Here is a 17,698-nt window from a genome sequence, read left to right on the forward strand (position 1 = left end):
ATTGTAGAATGAACGAGGGTCGGGAGAGGAGGGGTCCGAGACTCGTGAAAAGTTTTTTCCCGTGCTGTATCGCGTATAAAAACTCTCGTCGCGTGTTATCTCACGGTCAGAAAAGTTGTCACGCAGCTGTGTATACAGTCGAAGAGAGGAAGCTCGAAAACGTGAGCCGAGAGTGCTGAGTAAAAGAGTTTTTCTTGCGAACATTTGTAAGTCGCGCGAGGGGATATGAAAACGCGGATCTCGCAAGAGTTGATGGTAATTGTTTCGAGGCTTTTGGTACGTTTGTTTTATAAAGGAGCTCGGATGATGTACGTTGTATCACGTATTCCAAAGGTGGTTTTCTCGGGAGTGCGGCTGTATGGTACAGTTTATTGGCGAGTTTTTCCCATTGACCTGTGTATATCACGCAGATACGTATAATCATCCGGACTTACTCATCGGGCTGGGTGTGAGCTCCTGCATGGCCACCTTGACGAATATATCGTAGTGCTGGAAGAGACTGAGATTCGGGCGTTTGGTGCTCTTTTGCAGGGCGTTTACGACCTTGCTCACGGCTTTCGTGTACTCACGGGAGCCGAAGGACTTGTACGGCACTGCCAGGCCCACCTGTTTCGTGAAGTACATATTATATAAAATATACTTACGTATGTACAATGGAAGACTATAGGTAAAATACAACTACAGTACTATAAGCTCTGCATTAAAATTGCACATTTACGTACATCGTGTTTTTTTTTTTTTTTTTTTTTTTTTTTTTTTTTTTTACGCTCGCAAAAATATTCTCGGTAAAAGCTATTTTGTGGTGTACCCATTCTTCCCCAAAGTGAAGAAGGAACGAAATACGTGTTGTGTGTAATATATATTAAGAGAAGCTGATAGAGGGGAGAACCGTAAGGGCGCAGAAACACTTGCTGCCACTCGACTGCGGCAATCGGTGCTTGTAAAAAAAAAAACAAAAAAAACACCACGATGTTAATGGAAAGTTCATGTGTTGCGGGGAATGAATCAAGGTGGCTTATACGATAGACGACGGTGCATGTTGTATAGTACGCGAAAACCGCACCTATTGTGGTGATGGTGTTTTTTTTTTTTTTTTTTTTTTTTTCGGTCACGCCTCACGGAGCAGTAGCCGAGGGAAACCGCAAGGGTCACACAATGTGCAACTGTATGGAATTGTATGTAAAATTTCGGAGCCACGATAAATCAAGTGTCCTCGTATATGGAGTATATAGAGCAGGTGAGCTTTTGTGCATATAGATATTGATTGGCGCTTCGCAATGCTTCGGTGCATATACATACGAATTTTCAGTCAATTCATCGTTTTCTGTTGTGTTCTCTCGGTGACGAAACTTTTGCGAGCCGCAATTCGTGTGTTGTGCGTGTGTATACATAGCGTATATATGCGGGAAGCAAAGGGAATTCTGGATGAACTTCTGTTGGCGCTGTATTATATTTTGCATTTGGAGTACTGTACAGGATTGTTCCTCTCCGTTTGAATGACAGCATTGTTTCGTCCGGCAGACTAATCATGAAAGTTTCCGGCTCAACTGAGTCCACTCTCGCTTTTTTTTTTTTTTTTTTTTCCACTTGCATAACAAGAATCGTCTGATTCTGGATTGCGAGAGCGAGGGGTGCTTGGGGAAAATCGTCACCTCTGTTGTTTCGTACTAATTTTGTTACAGAGAAAACAATTTTTTTTAAATCAAAATCACGAGTAAAAATGGTTTTTTAGAGTGTTACAAAAGAAAAATTGTTGTTCAGTCAATCATCAATTTGTGCCCGTGTGAATCGACACTTGTAGCATCAGTATCACTAAAGTAATTGCAAGAGAATATACTTTTCATATCCGTAAAATTGTTAATAAAAATCATACCATTTTTGGAATACCTATACATATATTCTCAAAATTTGGAATAATACATAATATAGTTAAAACATACAAAGTTTGACTTTCGAGTTGTTGGGCACTGGGCAAATATACTCCGAAATAAATTAGAATTACCGCTCTGTCAACGATTTAAAAGCTCCGCTCGGAGTGAAATTTAATCAGAGAAAAGGCATCGGAGGGAGTGAAAAGGCAAAAGAAAAACTACAAACTGTACCTGATCCGTGCAACATTATAAGCCACAGGTGAAGAGTATATATAAGGACATATTGTGTATACTTCAGTAAAGTGAAATATACAACGCGGAGAAAAAACAAAAGTGGAGTGCTCGCGTCTCTCCTCTTACAAACCCTCTTGGGACGTATACGGAGCGTCAAAAGGGAGAGAGCATGTAATTGCAAATATAGCACCAAAAGTCAATTGTGTCTACTTTAGCGAACACCTTACGCGCCCCTTTTCATCCTCAAGGATGTAGCACGCGCGTATAGAAACATATACATTGTCCTCCTGGACCTTTTTTTTTTTCCTTTCCCATCGTTGAATCAAAGAGCACTCGCTTTCTATATGTTTATTTTCACCACTTGGCTTTCCAAATATACTGTATTTTTCCTCCCAACTCGATGAGACGCCCTTCGTTATAGCGATAAAAAGCCACTCATAAATTTTATAATAAACGCCCCACCAAGATATTCGTAAAAGAAAAAGGGCCCCTCTCGCGGCGACCTACATCCTCGGTTGCTTTTGTGCGGCGCGCACGGAATCCATTCAGAAATAAAACAAGCCCTAGTGTATATATACTTAATCTCTGCTCCTCCGTCGAAGCCACTCTTTCAGCCCCGAGGAAACCCACACATGTATATACGTACGATGAGCCTTTGAAAGCCCATGCAGCGACGATACAATGAAAGAGAAAAATCTGAAAGTGCGAGCGAAATACGATACATGCACACACGTAGGTATCTGGATCCCTTGGCGGCTGTACTGCCCTTTTTTTCCACGCACGCGATGGTCACGAGCTGCGGGAAGTAAAAGACCTTTTTTTAGAACGAAGTCTTTATGTCGCGTATACTCGGGGGACTGGAATATCAAAAACGACAGATTTCCATAAAACGGAAGTCGCTTATTAGAAGTCTGTTGCTTCTAAAAAAAAATTTTTTTTCCAAATAATACATTTAAAAAAACAAAAAATTTAATTAGCATAAATATGATTATGTAGATTAAATGGAATAAGGCGCGTTATTACGCATTAAATATTAGTATTTTATGCATTTGATGCATAAAATACCTACCGATTTTTTTGAAACCTGATGTTTTTTTTTGGCATTAAAATAATGCTAATAATTACCGTTATAAATAAATTATTTAATAAATAAATAAATTATTAAAATAAACATATGCAATAGGGTTGAAGAACGTATCAATAGTTTTTAAGGGCGCTTATTTCGAATTCGACAAACAAATAATGGCAAAATGTCATTAAGTAATTATATAAAAATAAAACAAAAATTGTATTGATTGGCTACACAATTGCAAAAAAATAAATGAGAAAAAAAAAAATTAATGAAATGAAATATAAAAATAAAATGAAATGAAATTAAAACAGACATGAATAAATACTTACAATGGAATGAAAAAAAAAAGATTAAACAGAAAAATGAAAAAAGAAATGAAATAAAGGAAATACAAAAAAATAATAAAATAAAATATGAAAAAATAATCAAATGAAATATGAAAAAAATAATACAAGAAATGAAAAAAAAAAAAAAAAATAAAACAAAAAATAAAAAAATAAAAATAACAAACAAATTAAAAGAAACAAACCAGGGGGTATAAATGGGTCATGGGACCCACGGTAAGAACGAAGTTCTTTAAACATGACATGAGTACAAAGACACACAATTTCTCAGGTAACAAGGGGGTCGCCAGACCCATAGGAAGAACGAAGCTCTATAAAAATAAGTTCTGCATTCATGTAGTTCACTGAAACAAAAACTTGAAAAACGAATTAAAAAAAACAAGAAAATTTAGTTCAGTACTCACGATAGTTGAACTTCGTGAGTACGTCATGCATAAATACAGTACTCACGAAGTAATTGTGTGTCTTTGTACTCATGTCATGTTTAAAGAACTTCGTTCTTACAGTGGGTCCCATGACCCATTTATACCCCCTGGTTTGTTTTTTTTTTTTTTCTTTTTGCCATCGGTAGGTGGTATTGTTTTCCGATAGCTAAAGTTTCCAAGATTACATCTGCGCTTCGATTCCTCCTCCTCCTCCTCCGATACTACCGGTGTTATTGCCGCATGCTAATTGGGATCGATGGAGGATAGGAAGTCGCCGATGATTGGGCGTGGAAATGCGGCGGGTCGTTTCCCCACCCGATGGATGAAATTGCCAAGACTATGCACGTCTTATACGTGATTTCTCATGAAAAAATGGTCCTGATCGTGCGTTACGATATTCGCGCGCAACGGTTCTAAGTAATTGCCGAGTTTTTCAAAAAGCTCGTGCTAACTTCGCAGAGGAGAAACGGCAGAGCTCTGATTGCCGAGGAGGGAAAAAAAAAGGTAAAGGATAAAACGGAGGAGGATTCATTTCGTTTACTCGTTTCACAGGAAGCTGTATATATAGTAGCGCTTGAAAGGCAGGGCTGTATATAATAAACGACGCGCACTTGTCGCATCAGACCTCCTCTTTGATGTCGATGCATCATTGCTGCTCTCGAGTATCTACTGTTGTTATAAACGAGGGGTGCCCGTTACTCCTGATATTACATTTTTTTTCTCTCAGCCACCATCGTCTTCTTAAATGTTTCACAAGTAACCAATATTGTTAATTCATTGCTTTCCTAAACAATTTTTCTACCAGTTGTATACGTATTATAATCCAAAATGAAAAAAAAAAATTAATGACATCCAGGAAGTTTGTCGTCAACTCGGTCGAAAAGCTGTTTACTCCATCCGTAAGTTCAACCGAGCTTAGTGACCCATCAAGTGATTCTGCGTAAACGGTAAAGGATACTGGAGGGAGTATGGATGACCCAGTCCGACTGTATGGGTGTATCGATCCCTCGCAGCTAGCATAGTTTTGGAAAATTAGCGTGAATTAGGATTTTCGTACCCCCTTTAAATTTCAATACCACCGGGCGCCGGGGGTAATTACATTCATGCAACTCTCGAACTAATTAAAAGTTTACTGGTGGGTTCCTTTTTTGATCCCCCGCCTCACATAGTAATTAACGCGACGCGACGAGCTTTAATTATCTTTTTTTTTTTTTTTTTCTTCAACTTGAATCCGTGATTAGCGAAAAATAAAGTTTTTAATTTAAAAAAAAAAAAAATAGAGGCTATCGATGGTTGCATTTCAGTTTTATTTCTATATGCTCCATCGAGCCAAGCCATACCCTGCTCACGTACGTCCTCTGATGAACGCGAAATGTCTGGCGTGTAATCGAATTTCCCGCTGATGAAAAATGTGTTACGTTCGCAGGCGGTCGATGCCACGGATATGATGCGATACGCTGGGTGCAGCCTTTAATTTATGTGGTAACTTTTTTTATTTTATTTTATTTTTTTTTTTATTTTGTCGAGTAACTTATTATGTACTGAATTTGTCTTTTTTCCACGTCCCTTTATCGTGGCACATATATGGCAGTGAATGGAAAGTAAATTGAAATTACATTTTCGAATGGAAAATATTTCACCTATACACGTCACATAAACGTCCAAATTTTGTTTGACGCTCACGACACGTTGACGGAAGTGAACATCGTTCATTTACAACGCTTTACTTTCAATTTATGTAAAAACTATCCGTTATATTTGCAGTTTCGTCAAAAGTTTGGAAAACGATTTTTTTTTTTATTTTTTCATTAAATGAAAGATAAAAATGGACTTTTTCGGGAGAATTGAGACGAAATTCTCTTTAGGTTTTTTGCTAATCATCAACTGAACTTTAGTACAATATTCTCGGCACCAACAATTTTTAATTCTCCCAAACGCAACTCACAAATTGGAAATCGGTACTGTTTTTCCAATTGCATTCGAATCAAGAAAAAAAAAAGGGGGGTAACGAACCTTGAGCAGCTTGGTGCCATTGGTGAACTCCCCGGCGGTCGTGTTCTCGAGCGGCTGCTGCGACGCGTAGGCCATCGGAATACCGGTACTGGTCATCGAGGTGGTGAGCACGGGTCTCGTCACTCTGGTCGTGTTGAGCAACTTGACGCCCTCGCCGATTTTTATCCCAGAGCTGCCCCGGCCCGTGCTCGCGTAGCCACTGCTCCCACGGTCCGTCTTACCGATCTTGATCGTACTGCCGATTCTCTGGCCTCTACTCGTCCCCAGAGACAACACCAGCAGAGCCGCGAACAACAGCCGCGGAAACATGTTTTTTTTTCTTCTTCTTTTCGTCCCCTTGGTTTTATCTGCAAGTACAAGTTATAGAGGAGCTTTTTTAATGGAAAGCCATTTATCGAGCAGTACAGGTGTAGACGATTCAAAACGAGGGATGGGAAAAGGTGATGGATGTCGGGTGCCTTTAGCGAAGGATAGAGTATATATAGGTATACCTATTTGCGTGACCTGGTTGGCGGAGGGCGAAGGCTGTTATAATTCAAACCTCATATTGTTCGTGAATTCCAAGGGGAGAAGATTTTTGACGAGGCGACACGATTGCGCTTCCTGTCTACCTAAAATCCCGTAAAATATGGGGCGCTTGTTCGAACGGAAGACGACCATTCGGACACGACGTGACAATGGAATTCCGTACGGCTTGTTAATTACGGCTCTTTCAGGGGGGGGGGGGGGGTCGTCGTAGCTGCGCCTTTCGAGAAAACAAAAGCTTCGTTTAGCGCCCACAGTGGTGTATGTAATATATGCTATGACGAGTCTAAAGAAGCGAATATGAATGAAAGAGAAAAAAAATTTGTTGAATTCATGCATGTACATAAATACATAAAAGTTGCGAAGTTAGACACGTTTGCCTTTAGGGAGATATGTATATATACACTTAGGACCTGCAACACGGCGACGCGGGGTTATTAAATTTTAATTTTTCTCACTTCTGTTCCGCTTTGGGGGGAACCATTTTTATCTCAGGAGTATAGCTTTTTAAATCGGTATATAAAGTTCAGGTTGAACTGATTTTTTTTTTTTTTAAGGGACGATCGGTACTTATCGGTATTTGACTGTATATTTGGGGGGTAAAAAAAGCATAGGCAATTAATTCTCGAGCCGAATCTACGGTAATCGCGAGCGCGCGCTTTAAAAATATAATTTTACATTCGTGACATTACCAGAGATATGAAGAGTTTTTTTATTATTCTCTTCTTCATTTTTTAAACTAAAAAAGAAAACGTGTGAGCGCACATTTCACGAGATCGTCAACGAAGGAATGGTAGTGGAAGGGGACACTCTCGCTTGCCTAAAACGACAAGGAGCTGTACATTATATCATCGCCAAGTCTCCAGTGAAGCCCTAGTTCTGCACGTATATAGTTGGAAGTAAGTATATCATTACAGTGTTGTCATTGTCGAAAACCGCATAGTGCTCTCGTTAGGTTGTTCATCGGCGCTTGCCAAGGCCCGCTCAATTAGATCAGATCGGTAAATATATATGTATGTAACACTTGAACGTGCTGGAAACGTTTGACAATAACATAAAGGACCCATCGGTAGATAGTTGTATAATATATTCCGGACAAGAGAACAATGTACAGCAATAATTTTATCATTCGGATGGCCACTACTTTTGGTTTTTGCCCAGCTGCGTCGACGGTTCCCCGGAGAGTTGGCCCAGTCTTATCGAACTTTCGTTTATCTTGAACGTGAAGATTTTTTTCGATTAGACGTTAAATTCACCTCTCACTGCACAGAGAGTCCCTCTCTTTGAATTTCTTCCCACGTGCACTCACTGTATATAGGTATACACACATATAGAGGTGGTTGGGAGAAAAACCTTGTTTCTTATAGAGTACACTTTTTTTATTATTCCGTTCGCAAAGTTTTAATAAGGTTTTTTTTTTTTTTTTTTTTTTATCGCATGATGCGTCGTTTACAAGTGCTTACATTTTTAGTATAGGTATGGCCGTACAAACGAAATATCAACTTGCGTATCTAAAATCGCTCAAAACCAATTACTTGACAACTATTGACGATTTTCGTCAATTTTTCATGTATAGCACTTACACGTGTTCTCACGTAAAACAATTATTACCAGAACTTTATTTAATTCAATTCTTTTCAATCATTCATTGTACATGGTACGGTTTTGTGGTTGTAGTCGATTCGTGATGGTATTAAAAAAAAAAATCAAAATTTTATTAGATCCTTACTTCAAATATCATTGATATTGCAAAAAAAAAAAAAAATAAAAAAAAAAAAATCAACCACTGCCCAACGCAGCCTCGGCTTCCTCGTACATCTCCCTCAAGTCCTCCCCGAGAGCCTCCCTGTACCCAGGATCCTCGTCCATGCACCTCTGATACACCTCGATCCTGCTCCTCGTGTACCAATTGTCCAGCGCCTCGGGATCGTCGAGGACGCCCTCGAACACGGCTCGCGGCCACCTCATGGCCACGCACACCATGCCCAGGAGACGGCACCTCCGATACTCCCCGTAAAACCACTCCCTCGTAGGTAAGGGCGCCACCCCGTGTCTCCTCGCCACTTGGCGCAATCCGTCGACGTAACGGTCCAACACCGACTTCAGCCCCGGGCTGTTGCGAAACTCGCGCGACGTGTGCAGGTGAACGAGCATCGCCACGTCCGTGCACGGGGACGCGTACCTCAGCATCTGGTAGTCCACCAGAATGCACTTGTTGGCCAGCTGGCTCGAGAACAGCACGTTGGTCCGCCAAAGGTCACCGTGGCAGATGACGTTCCAGCTACCCTCACCTATATACGTCAATCACATACACGGTACAATTGTTGTCGCATCGCTGAGTACCTCGATCTCCCCCCCCCCTCCTACCTTTTGCGGGGGCCACGATGTCCTTGACGAGCTCGCGGATCCGCGGTACGACTTGGGGCTCGAAGCCGAGCCTCCCGGCGATCAGAGCCAGGGTCTCGAAGCCCAACCGGTTCGCCCGGCCGCTCCCCCCGAAATCGGTGTACACCTTCTCGCCGAGGAGTCCCGGGAACGCGTCTCGGTGGTCCTTTCCAAGCCGGTGCTCGACGACGATCGACGCCCCGTGAAACCGAGCCAAGGCCTCGAGCGCCGGGATCATCAACTCCTCCCCGTAGACGCTGCTGTCGTTCGGGGCGTAGCCGATCTCGCGCAGGTCCTCGAACACGAGGAGTCCCTCGTCCGTGGCCAGGTAACACTCGGCCGACCAGCCGCCCTCCACTGCCGTGAGTAGTGGCTGGACCTGGTCGAAGAACCGCGCCTCCGTCCAACCGAGCGTCGGATCGGCACCCGCTCGCTGGGTCTTGGCGAAGAACTTGAGGCTCCTTACCGTTGCCGATCCGTCCTCCACGTCGATCGTCAAGGAGTAAAAGTCGCCGTTCACTCCGGCGCTGCGCTTCTCGAAGAAAGGCGCGGTCCGGTGTCCCAGTACTTTGGCCGAGGGACTTTGGGGCAGGGCTCGCGCGACTATGCTGCGCACGGCTTCGGCCGGGACGTGCATGGCTCGGCGTTCAGGGGCTTTTAAATACCGAGCGCGAGACGCGCCGGAGCGGACTGACGTGGATGAGCTTGACACCTACATCGTGTATATCCGCGTGTTACGTATTGCTCGAGAGTCGAGAGATAAGATTAGTTGCAAGTGCGTGCGTTGATAAATAAAAGCAGAGCTGTGTAGTGTGTATTGGAGTGATGTTGCTTTTTGAGGCGAAAGCAGTCACAGTTGATGCGTAAAAGAGAAGTCGAGTCGCTCCGAACTGGGACAGTAAAGGTGGATGGAGAGAAAGAATCCAAAAGTCTTGCCGGACGATTGTCTACGTTATTTTTTTTTTCCATCGCGTCGGTATGGACATCTCTTGTCCTCTGGAGTGGGTGGTCCGGTTGAGTGTCGATTCACCGAGTGAGCAGGTGTATACGTATTGGTGGGTAAAAGTGGAGAGAATATGGTACATCACTCGGACGGGCTAGGGAGCGTCGGACGATTCGACGGCTGTAGCACTCGAGAGATAGAGAGAGTCGTTCCATGGTATATACACTGGTATCTTAAATTTGGGGTAAATGACAGAGCAATAGTTTCCCGTGCAGATGTGATTTTTATCGGAATTGTACATAGCCATGTATTCAAGAACAAGGTGTTTCAGTGACAAACGGGACACAATTATTTTTAATGTCCAAGTACACAATATAAATATACCAATACTCTATGCAGTTTGTAGATTTATATTAAAAATACCGATTTTGCATCTACATTGCGACAACCGCCGTATAGATACATCATCGACCTAAGAGACTCCCCCTCTGTCTTCGTCAAACTTGTTTGTTTGTTCTAGAAGTCGCAGGGTCAACGAGTATCACTTTGTTTTTTTTTTGCTTCGGTGCTTGAGGCTCTTGGTTCGTCAAAGCTGTGCAGCAAATCCACGTGTCTTCCCGATGATTCGATCAAGCGTTAAAGTGAGCCGAGACGTTGAAATCCGATTTCGGCGGAGCTTTGCGAGTTGACGCGCAGATTATCGTGTGTCCGTGCTTGACGATTTGGAAAATCCAACCCAAAGATTTTCCAGGGGATGAAAAGTTTCCGAATCGATTACTGTTTCCATGATTCGTTCGAATTGGAGAAAAAGTTGCGATGGGCAAAATCAAAGGCTCGAATATTAATCGAGCACCTCCTCGGTTTGTCAAATTGTGTACATTGTTGGTGGTGGCGGATACCTATAAAGCTCCTACAAGCTACGCCCAAGCTGCTTGTAAGTACATACAACGACATTAACGTAAATCCTTGGATGGCAGTTTGGAGGAAACAACGAGCTACTTACTGATCAGATAATTGCTTTATATTAGATAGCGTCAGGCGTGTTTGGGTATGTATACTTGGTGCTCGTGTCTCGAAATCGGCAAGTTTATTCTTCTGTTTCTGATTCACTGACGCGTGACTTGGGCGAGTCATGTTGCGATTTCAAAATTAATACTTTTTTTTCTCGCTATATACGATTCTGTTGAAATGACAAAAGTTTTGTTTATCACGTGTACACGTGTGTTCGCGGGAAATCGATTATACGCAGATATAACAATACATGTCGCAACGTTTTTACGTATACGATCGAGCGAAGCATAATATTTATAAACTTGCAGCCAAATTTGCGAGTCTAACGAGGAATGAATATCCATATCTTTTTTTTTTTTTTTTTTTTTTTTTTTCAGTTATTGATAACAAACATATATAAGAGTGCTCACGGATATTAAAAAAAAAAAAAAATTTCAAAGAAAGCGAGAGACTAAAAACGACTTTGACCCGATCGGCTCAGTTGGGGCGTGAAAAAAATATTTACCTTCCGAAGCGAAAAAACGGCTTTGGCTGTGTATATACAAAAGCTCAAAGGCTTGCCCAGAAAGTTAAAAAATAAAGGAGAAAAGCTGAAAATGTGTTTTAATAATAACGTACACTTTTTCGTACGTGGATTCAATAAAAAAAATACAATCAAGTGTAAAAGTTGCTCGCAGTACTTATCCGTAATCCTTGACAAAAAACATGTATTGAAAATTAAATTAAAAAACTGAAATTCTTATATACGTATGTTTCGTTTCGTTTTGTGGATGAAATTTTCAACAAAAACCATCGAATGTCAAATGAAATACTCACAGTTGGCGTGAAAAATAAAAAATAAATACCACGGTAAGGGTATACACGCCAAACGACGATGACGAAGTTACGCAACTTACGGAGGCTTCACAAAAACTTTTGCAAGAGCCAAGTTAAAAATAACGCACAATACAGCCCGAGAGTTATACCTTGAGCAGTTTCGCCAACAAGGGGGTACACGAAGCTGGACAAAACGTAATATGTAGGAAAAGGGTAAACTATAATTTTACTTATGGTATAGGTGTAACATATATATTGAGCTTGGGAAAAACACCTGATTTCCATACTCGTAGTATTACGCGATAAACGTACCGTGGTAGGCCGGCTGGCAGTCGATTCCTCGAGGAGGACCTGCTGAAACGAAGAAAGGCCGGCCGGCCGCTACTCCTGGCGACTTTGCCCTGCTGACGGTGGTGGCGTTGATGCCTCGTAAACCCGTTGGGTGTCCGCACCGTTATCCTGATGGCCCGCGCAGTCATCCTCGAGCGAAGATCCTCTCCTTTTTCTCCTCTATACACTCCCCTTTTTTTTTTGGCGATTAGCTCTTTGCGTATACTCCTGTTGATGGAAAACAGGGAGGATACGTAAAATCGTTCATTCTTGAACTTGTAAGGTATGGTGGGCGTGTTTTTGCGAAAACAAATCGCGATTATACGGTTTACCGCTTCCCTCGGCGTTATATATGTTTGCGTTTCATTTACGACTCAGTGTATACGTATAGCTATAGTATGTTTTATATGTACACGGGCCCGGAGAGTTTCAGCCCCATAAGGTTCAAGATTTATGGAGTGTGGGCCGCGATAAAATTACACGTACCCCCCCCCCCACTGTTGCGTACACATATACACTCACACGTATATATGTGTATGGATAGCGCGTTTGTGTATATTAGACGATGCTCGGTTTATTTTATGGGGGTTCGTCCGGGGGTGGAATTTCCTGCAAATGGAACGCTTGCGAATTCCTCGCGCGTTAAAAGAGTATGACGATGGTGTCGGCGCCTATGATGTACGATTTGTTTGTACAAACTAATATGATCCGAAATACGCGTGGCAGTGCCGTAAATATATATATATGTACTTTGTACCTACTAAATACAACATGTTGAACTTTGAGAGAGTTGAGTAAGGGATATGCATTGTTACCTACAGGGCGAAAGTTGCCGAGTGGTACGTAAATATATAGAGCGCCGGGAAAATTGACCAAGTTTAACGCTTAACCCGCCTTGCGGATAATGTACTTTGCGTTATGGCGAAAGCTCCGGCTGATGGTGAATTTTTCATTTCCGAGATCGATTTTGTTTCGTTGTTTTTGTCGTTTGCATATTTTTTTGTCAATTATCGTCGGGACGTTCAGTTGCTCAAAAAAAAAACACGTACATCTGTGCGTTTTTTTTTTTTTATCGACAGGCCAATCTTCTAGGACAGCTTGAAAAAAAAAAAGTATTCGCTGTGAAAAGAGAAAGGGCATACCCAAAAAACTCTGTTTTTGAAATCGCGCGGCAATCCATCTTGCAAAACATCGAAACCGATCACGCAAAAGCTCGATCAAACTAGAAACTCGTATTACCTATCTCGGAGGCCACACAACCACTTTCGCTCTCGACCGCACATTTCTAGCTCGATAGAAGCCAGAGCACACAATATACAGCGATTTGCATGAGTATACTCTTACTCACACGGAAAGGTGTACTTATACATAAAGGAAAACAGCCGTATCGTTTGAATGATCGGTATGATCGTAAAATCGGCATATTTATAATTATTCGCGCAAAATGCTAAAAAAAATTTTATCTACAGTAATAAACATTCATCCAAAGATAGGAATAACCGTGTATCGGTCGTACCAACCAAAATTTTCGATCATCCAGGTCACGCACAATATCGTACAGGTATTATACTTATCTCTACGTATATTATATGGGTTTAATCGCACATCACACCGCCGCCAAGCGGGTAAATCCATCCCATAAGCCATGGACCGAGTCGCAATCAGCGTATATAACACCTCTCGGGCTTATACCAACCACGTATACGTATATTATTACGATCCCACGCGGCGTTAACATCCAGCACGGGTATATAGGTACCTTGGCGTATTGGCTATCGGGTATCTGCTCCCGGGGACCGATATCTACAAAGACACCCTGGAGGACAATCGGATGTGGCACAGCTTTTTATGCCCTCCCTCTGTGCCTTTTCACTAAAATATTGCTCGATTGGGTGTCGTAATGTACGTCCAACCTGTCTCCTCTAGCTGCTGCGCGAAGGACTTTTTTTTTTATAATGATTGTGACTACGTACAAACAGATTCAAAGCGCTTTTTTGCCGATTTCACCGAGTGTCGCTGGGTTCGATGATTTATATGTGTGACAGTGGCAAGAAAAGGTGGATAAGTATTCCACAAACTTTTTAACCAATCGATATACATATGCCATGATTATTTTTCCATCAACGAGCTCGTTGAGCAAACGCGTGTGTATACCGATTCATTATTCACGAGCCCGGCAAGAGAGCTTCACCACGTGCACCAGCTTTCATGCAAATCAGGACGATTTTCACGAGAGGAGAGAAACACTCGCGGGGGTGAAAAATACCGATGGGCAATTAATGACTGATGGTCATGCGGGTTATTTCCAAAAGTGTATAATATACCCATACGTGTCAGAGTTGTTGTTGTTTTTTTTTTCGCGGTGTAAAAGTGAAAAGACGTCTCGATTTTGAGAGCAAGTGTATATGTATTGTATATATGAGACAAATGGAAAAAAAGAAAGAAAAAAAAAAGAAGAAACTTGTTGATCGGGGCAGGATAGGCATGATAGCGGAAATAGATCCGATTGGTTAATTTAATAAAAGCTTTCCGGAGAGCAGGGCTGCGTTGAATTCATTTCCAGGGGAGTATATATACAAGGTACACATATATATAAATGCAGGACGAGAAAGAGAGGTGCAAGCTAAATATTGAATTTCCATCGAGGAATTTGCTTTCCCTTTCCCTCCCTATACCCGCTCGACGAAGCTCGCGTATATAGCAGTTTCGCTCGTTTCCTTGTCCAATCGATTATCCAATTTTTTTTTTTTTCGGGTTCGTTGTATTTCAGGAAGGGCCAATTATCGCGTGTAACGAGATCCCTGCACCACCACCGTCGTTAGGTGGGAAATTTAATTATAGGTTTTTAATCCGACCCAACTGTTACGTGATCAATCGTCTCATAAAGTACACCTAAAATGTCTTATTTTTTTATACTTTTGTTGCGAGAATTTTCCGCTGCAAAGACAGAGTAAAACGCAAAAACAAGATTTCATCCGTACACTCGCTGCAAATAGACAATTGAAATAGGAAAATAGAAACGGAGCCCGTGCGTCCGACACTGTGAAAAATAAAAAATAAAAAAATTTGGGGGGGGGAGGAGCTCAACGCGGGCGTTCTATTGTAATTCCTCTTTATCCGGTGTGACGCGAATCGAGTGAAATCCGAATACTATTCCGGTAGTAAGCGTGTATATACATACGTGCATGCATGCAAATAACAGAGGGAGTGAGAGAGCCTGAAAATCGTGTTTGCTTATGCACTTTTCCCGCGGCGCGATTCGGGTGCGGGCGCTCGATACTTACCGAGGGATGACAGGGATTTTATGCGCGCGGGCGAGTACTTTTCGCCAGCCGGAGTGCCTTACCGAGACTACTACAGCTTGTACATGTATTTTTTACCAACGCCTTTTTTTTTTTTTTTTTTTTTTTATTTCTGCCACAAGTGGAGTGAGTCTCGGTGGGTTTTGGTTTGAGATAACAATAATTTCACGCGATACGTCTCCAAGGATTTTGCCGTCAAAAAATGTTCGAGTTCATTTGCCATTTGCTCACAAGGAATAAATCTCAATGTGTATCTCTACAAAAATCTTCCTTTGAATAAATAAACGATGCTACGTCTCTCTGTGGGTAGTGTAACATGATGTTGTACGTGGTAGGGATGATAAGAAAAGATGGACCATAAAAATACACGCGTGCGTTACATAAATCAACCTTACAAATGTTTTACGTGTACGCGCGAGAAATAAGGGAAATACTTATATGAAAAAGGGACAAGTTTTCGGCTGTAAAATTTTTTTTTAAACGCGCACCTCGTCTTTTTTGGAATTCAACCTTTATAATTTTTTTTTTTTTTTTTTTTTCCATCAAAGTACGTGTCCACGAAGTCAAGAGACGATCACATCTTGGTGTGATATTTATGTATACAATATACCTAATACGTTTACACGTATTTTTACTTTGTAGGGTGGATACATACGCGTATAATGAGGGGATGAAAAGAAAAAAAAAGGTGCAAAAAAAAAAAAAATTGCTACATGAAACCGAGGATTGTTTTTGCTTTCAGCGTTTTCGTTGCTAAATAAAGGGTACACTCAGCTGGATATTGTCCTAGCAAAGTAGTCTGCATTTATGTGCAGGTATAAAGACGAAAAACACAGCGAAATAAAAGCGCTTGACTGTTCCGAAAAATTCACAAAGGGTTTTATCCTCGTAACTAGGAGTGGTGTTACAACACTTTTTTTGTGCAGAAAAACATACACTCGTGTAGTACCTTTAGTTCCATTCATAATTATGCTTTTAAGAGGCTTTTTTTTCGTTTTTCTTTAATTTGTTAATCCAAGAATTCTCGTGGAAGTCATAATCAGAAATTGTATGCGGGAAAGCAATAATTTTGGTTCACCCAAAATTGGAGATTTTTCTCATTCCCACATGCCTTGGAGAATACGCGAGAAAATGCCAAGTGACTGTACAAATCCACGGATGCTCTCTTCTCCCCGTATACTCTTGATTAGATAAAAATAAATACCTTCGATTCTACTTGATTCGAAACAACAGTTACTTTTGAAAGTTCCTACAGCTGATAAAAGCGCTAAACAACTTTACACCGTCCCCCACATTAACGGAAACCGTATATCGCTACCAAGGAGGGGACAGGCAATACTTTACTCAAGTTGGACAGCCATTCCCGCCAGTCATCCTCCAACAATGAGACAAAACCTTTCCCTGTATACTTTTGTACACCACCGACTCCCCGAGTTCATATATACAATAAGACACCAAATGAGACGAAGAGAAAAAACACCCCCCATCACATCGTTGAACCACACGAGAATAACCCGTAGTCTCTGCTTACCAAATAACTCGTCCTCTCCCACACGCCCCTGACAACCCATGGGTTCCTCCTGTACCCGTTATATTCCTCCGCACGCGCCCCGACCAACTCAACGAGAAAACATTCAATCCACTCGCCAACTTTTCCTCCTCTCCAAATCTCGTACATCTTTCCTACCCCCGCACTGGCGCGACGGTATAATACACACAGACGACTCGGGCCAAGACTTTTTTTTTTTTTTTTCTCTCTCGACTCTTCGATTTTTCGTACGAGTACATCTATTTATCCCATACTCGCTTATACCCCAAGGAACTTTCTTTCACGAGCCGCTATACACGTGATATATCGTGGCGTCACGTCTGTCGGGGAAAAAAAAGGGGGGGGGGTGGGTCCGGCAAAAAGCTACTTTCTATTCATAACGGTCGGACGCGCGTGGAAGTGCGATGTGTTTTTTTTTCCCCTATACGTGTTTGCGAGAGCGCGCGAATTCCGACACGCGTGTGTCGAATGATGCCGAAAAAACGGGGATGTGCTCTTTCATGTGTTTTCTCGTTATCCGCGTTGGTTGTTGAGAATAAAAAAAAAAAAAAAAACAAATAATCGTGATTTCATGCGAGTGACAAACACGCTGATGTTTCAAAGAAATACCCCCCCCCCCCCACCCCCAATGAGTTGTACTACAAAAATATACTCAAAGCTTTCGCGCAAATCTTTTTTTCTTTTCCTCCTTGACGAAATCACATGGATACAATTAGTCCTGTGATCGGGTGCGCGGTGGTAGGACAAGTTTGCGGTGAAAAATAATAATAGTAATGTTTAATAACGCAACTATATGTGTACATGAATGAGTGCGAACAATCGTATAACGTATGAGGACGAGATGAGCCAGTTGTGTTTTTCATGCAAACGGGAGCTAT

The 17,698-nt window shown here is 41.8% G+C and overlaps 2 protein-coding genes across 4 annotated transcripts in view; both read right to left on the reverse strand.

Moving 5' to 3' along the window:
• Nmdar2 (glutamate ionotropic receptor NMDA type subunit 2) overlaps positions 1–17,698 on the reverse strand; it is a 28,991-nt gene that overhangs the window by 10,890 nt on the left and 403 nt on the right. The window contains exons 2-4 of one of the 3 annotated variants that reach the window (XM_089597168.1): positions 11,952–12,197; positions 5,960–6,306; positions 435–606 (exon numbers count right to left, since the gene is read on the reverse strand). In XM_089597168.1, the coding sequence (XP_089453294.1) occupies positions 435–606; positions 5,960–6,268 (481 nt within the window). In that variant the 5' untranslated portion in view covers positions 6,269–6,306; positions 11,952–12,197. Of the gene's footprint in view, positions 1–434; positions 607–5,959; positions 6,307–11,951; positions 12,198–17,698 lie in introns of those variants that run through there. The other 2 variants (XM_089597169.1, XM_089597170.1) reach the window with 2 other exon arrangements.
• Positions 8,264–9,506, reverse strand: LOC149373422 (uncharacterized). Its single transcript, XM_089596284.1, has 2 exons — positions 8,852–9,506; positions 8,264–8,775 (listed from the first exon to the last, which is right to left on the reverse strand). The coding sequence occupies exons 1-2, from the start codon at positions 9,504–9,506 to the stop codon at positions 8,264–8,266; spliced, it is 1,167 nt and encodes a 388-aa protein (XP_089452410.1).

This window comes from Copidosoma floridanum, unplaced genomic scaffold (genome assembly GCF_036245765.1).
Source record: "Copidosoma floridanum isolate Cflo_tuat_1 unplaced genomic scaffold, Cflo_Japanese_pri ptg000030l, whole genome shotgun sequence".
Classification (NCBI taxonomy): Eukaryota; Metazoa; Arthropoda; class Insecta; order Hymenoptera; family Encyrtidae; genus Copidosoma; species Copidosoma floridanum.

Excerpts from the sequence above, each read along its gene's own strand:
- LOC149373422 (XM_089596284.1), bottom strand. The coding sequence starts at position 9,506 with ATGCACGTCCCGGCCGAAGCCGTGCGCAGCATAGTCGCGCGAGCCCTG. Across the intron at positions 8,776-8,851 it reads CATCGTGGCCCCCGCAAAAG|GTGAGGGTAGCTGGAACGTC; the intron begins GTAGGAGGGGGG and ends TGACGTATATAG.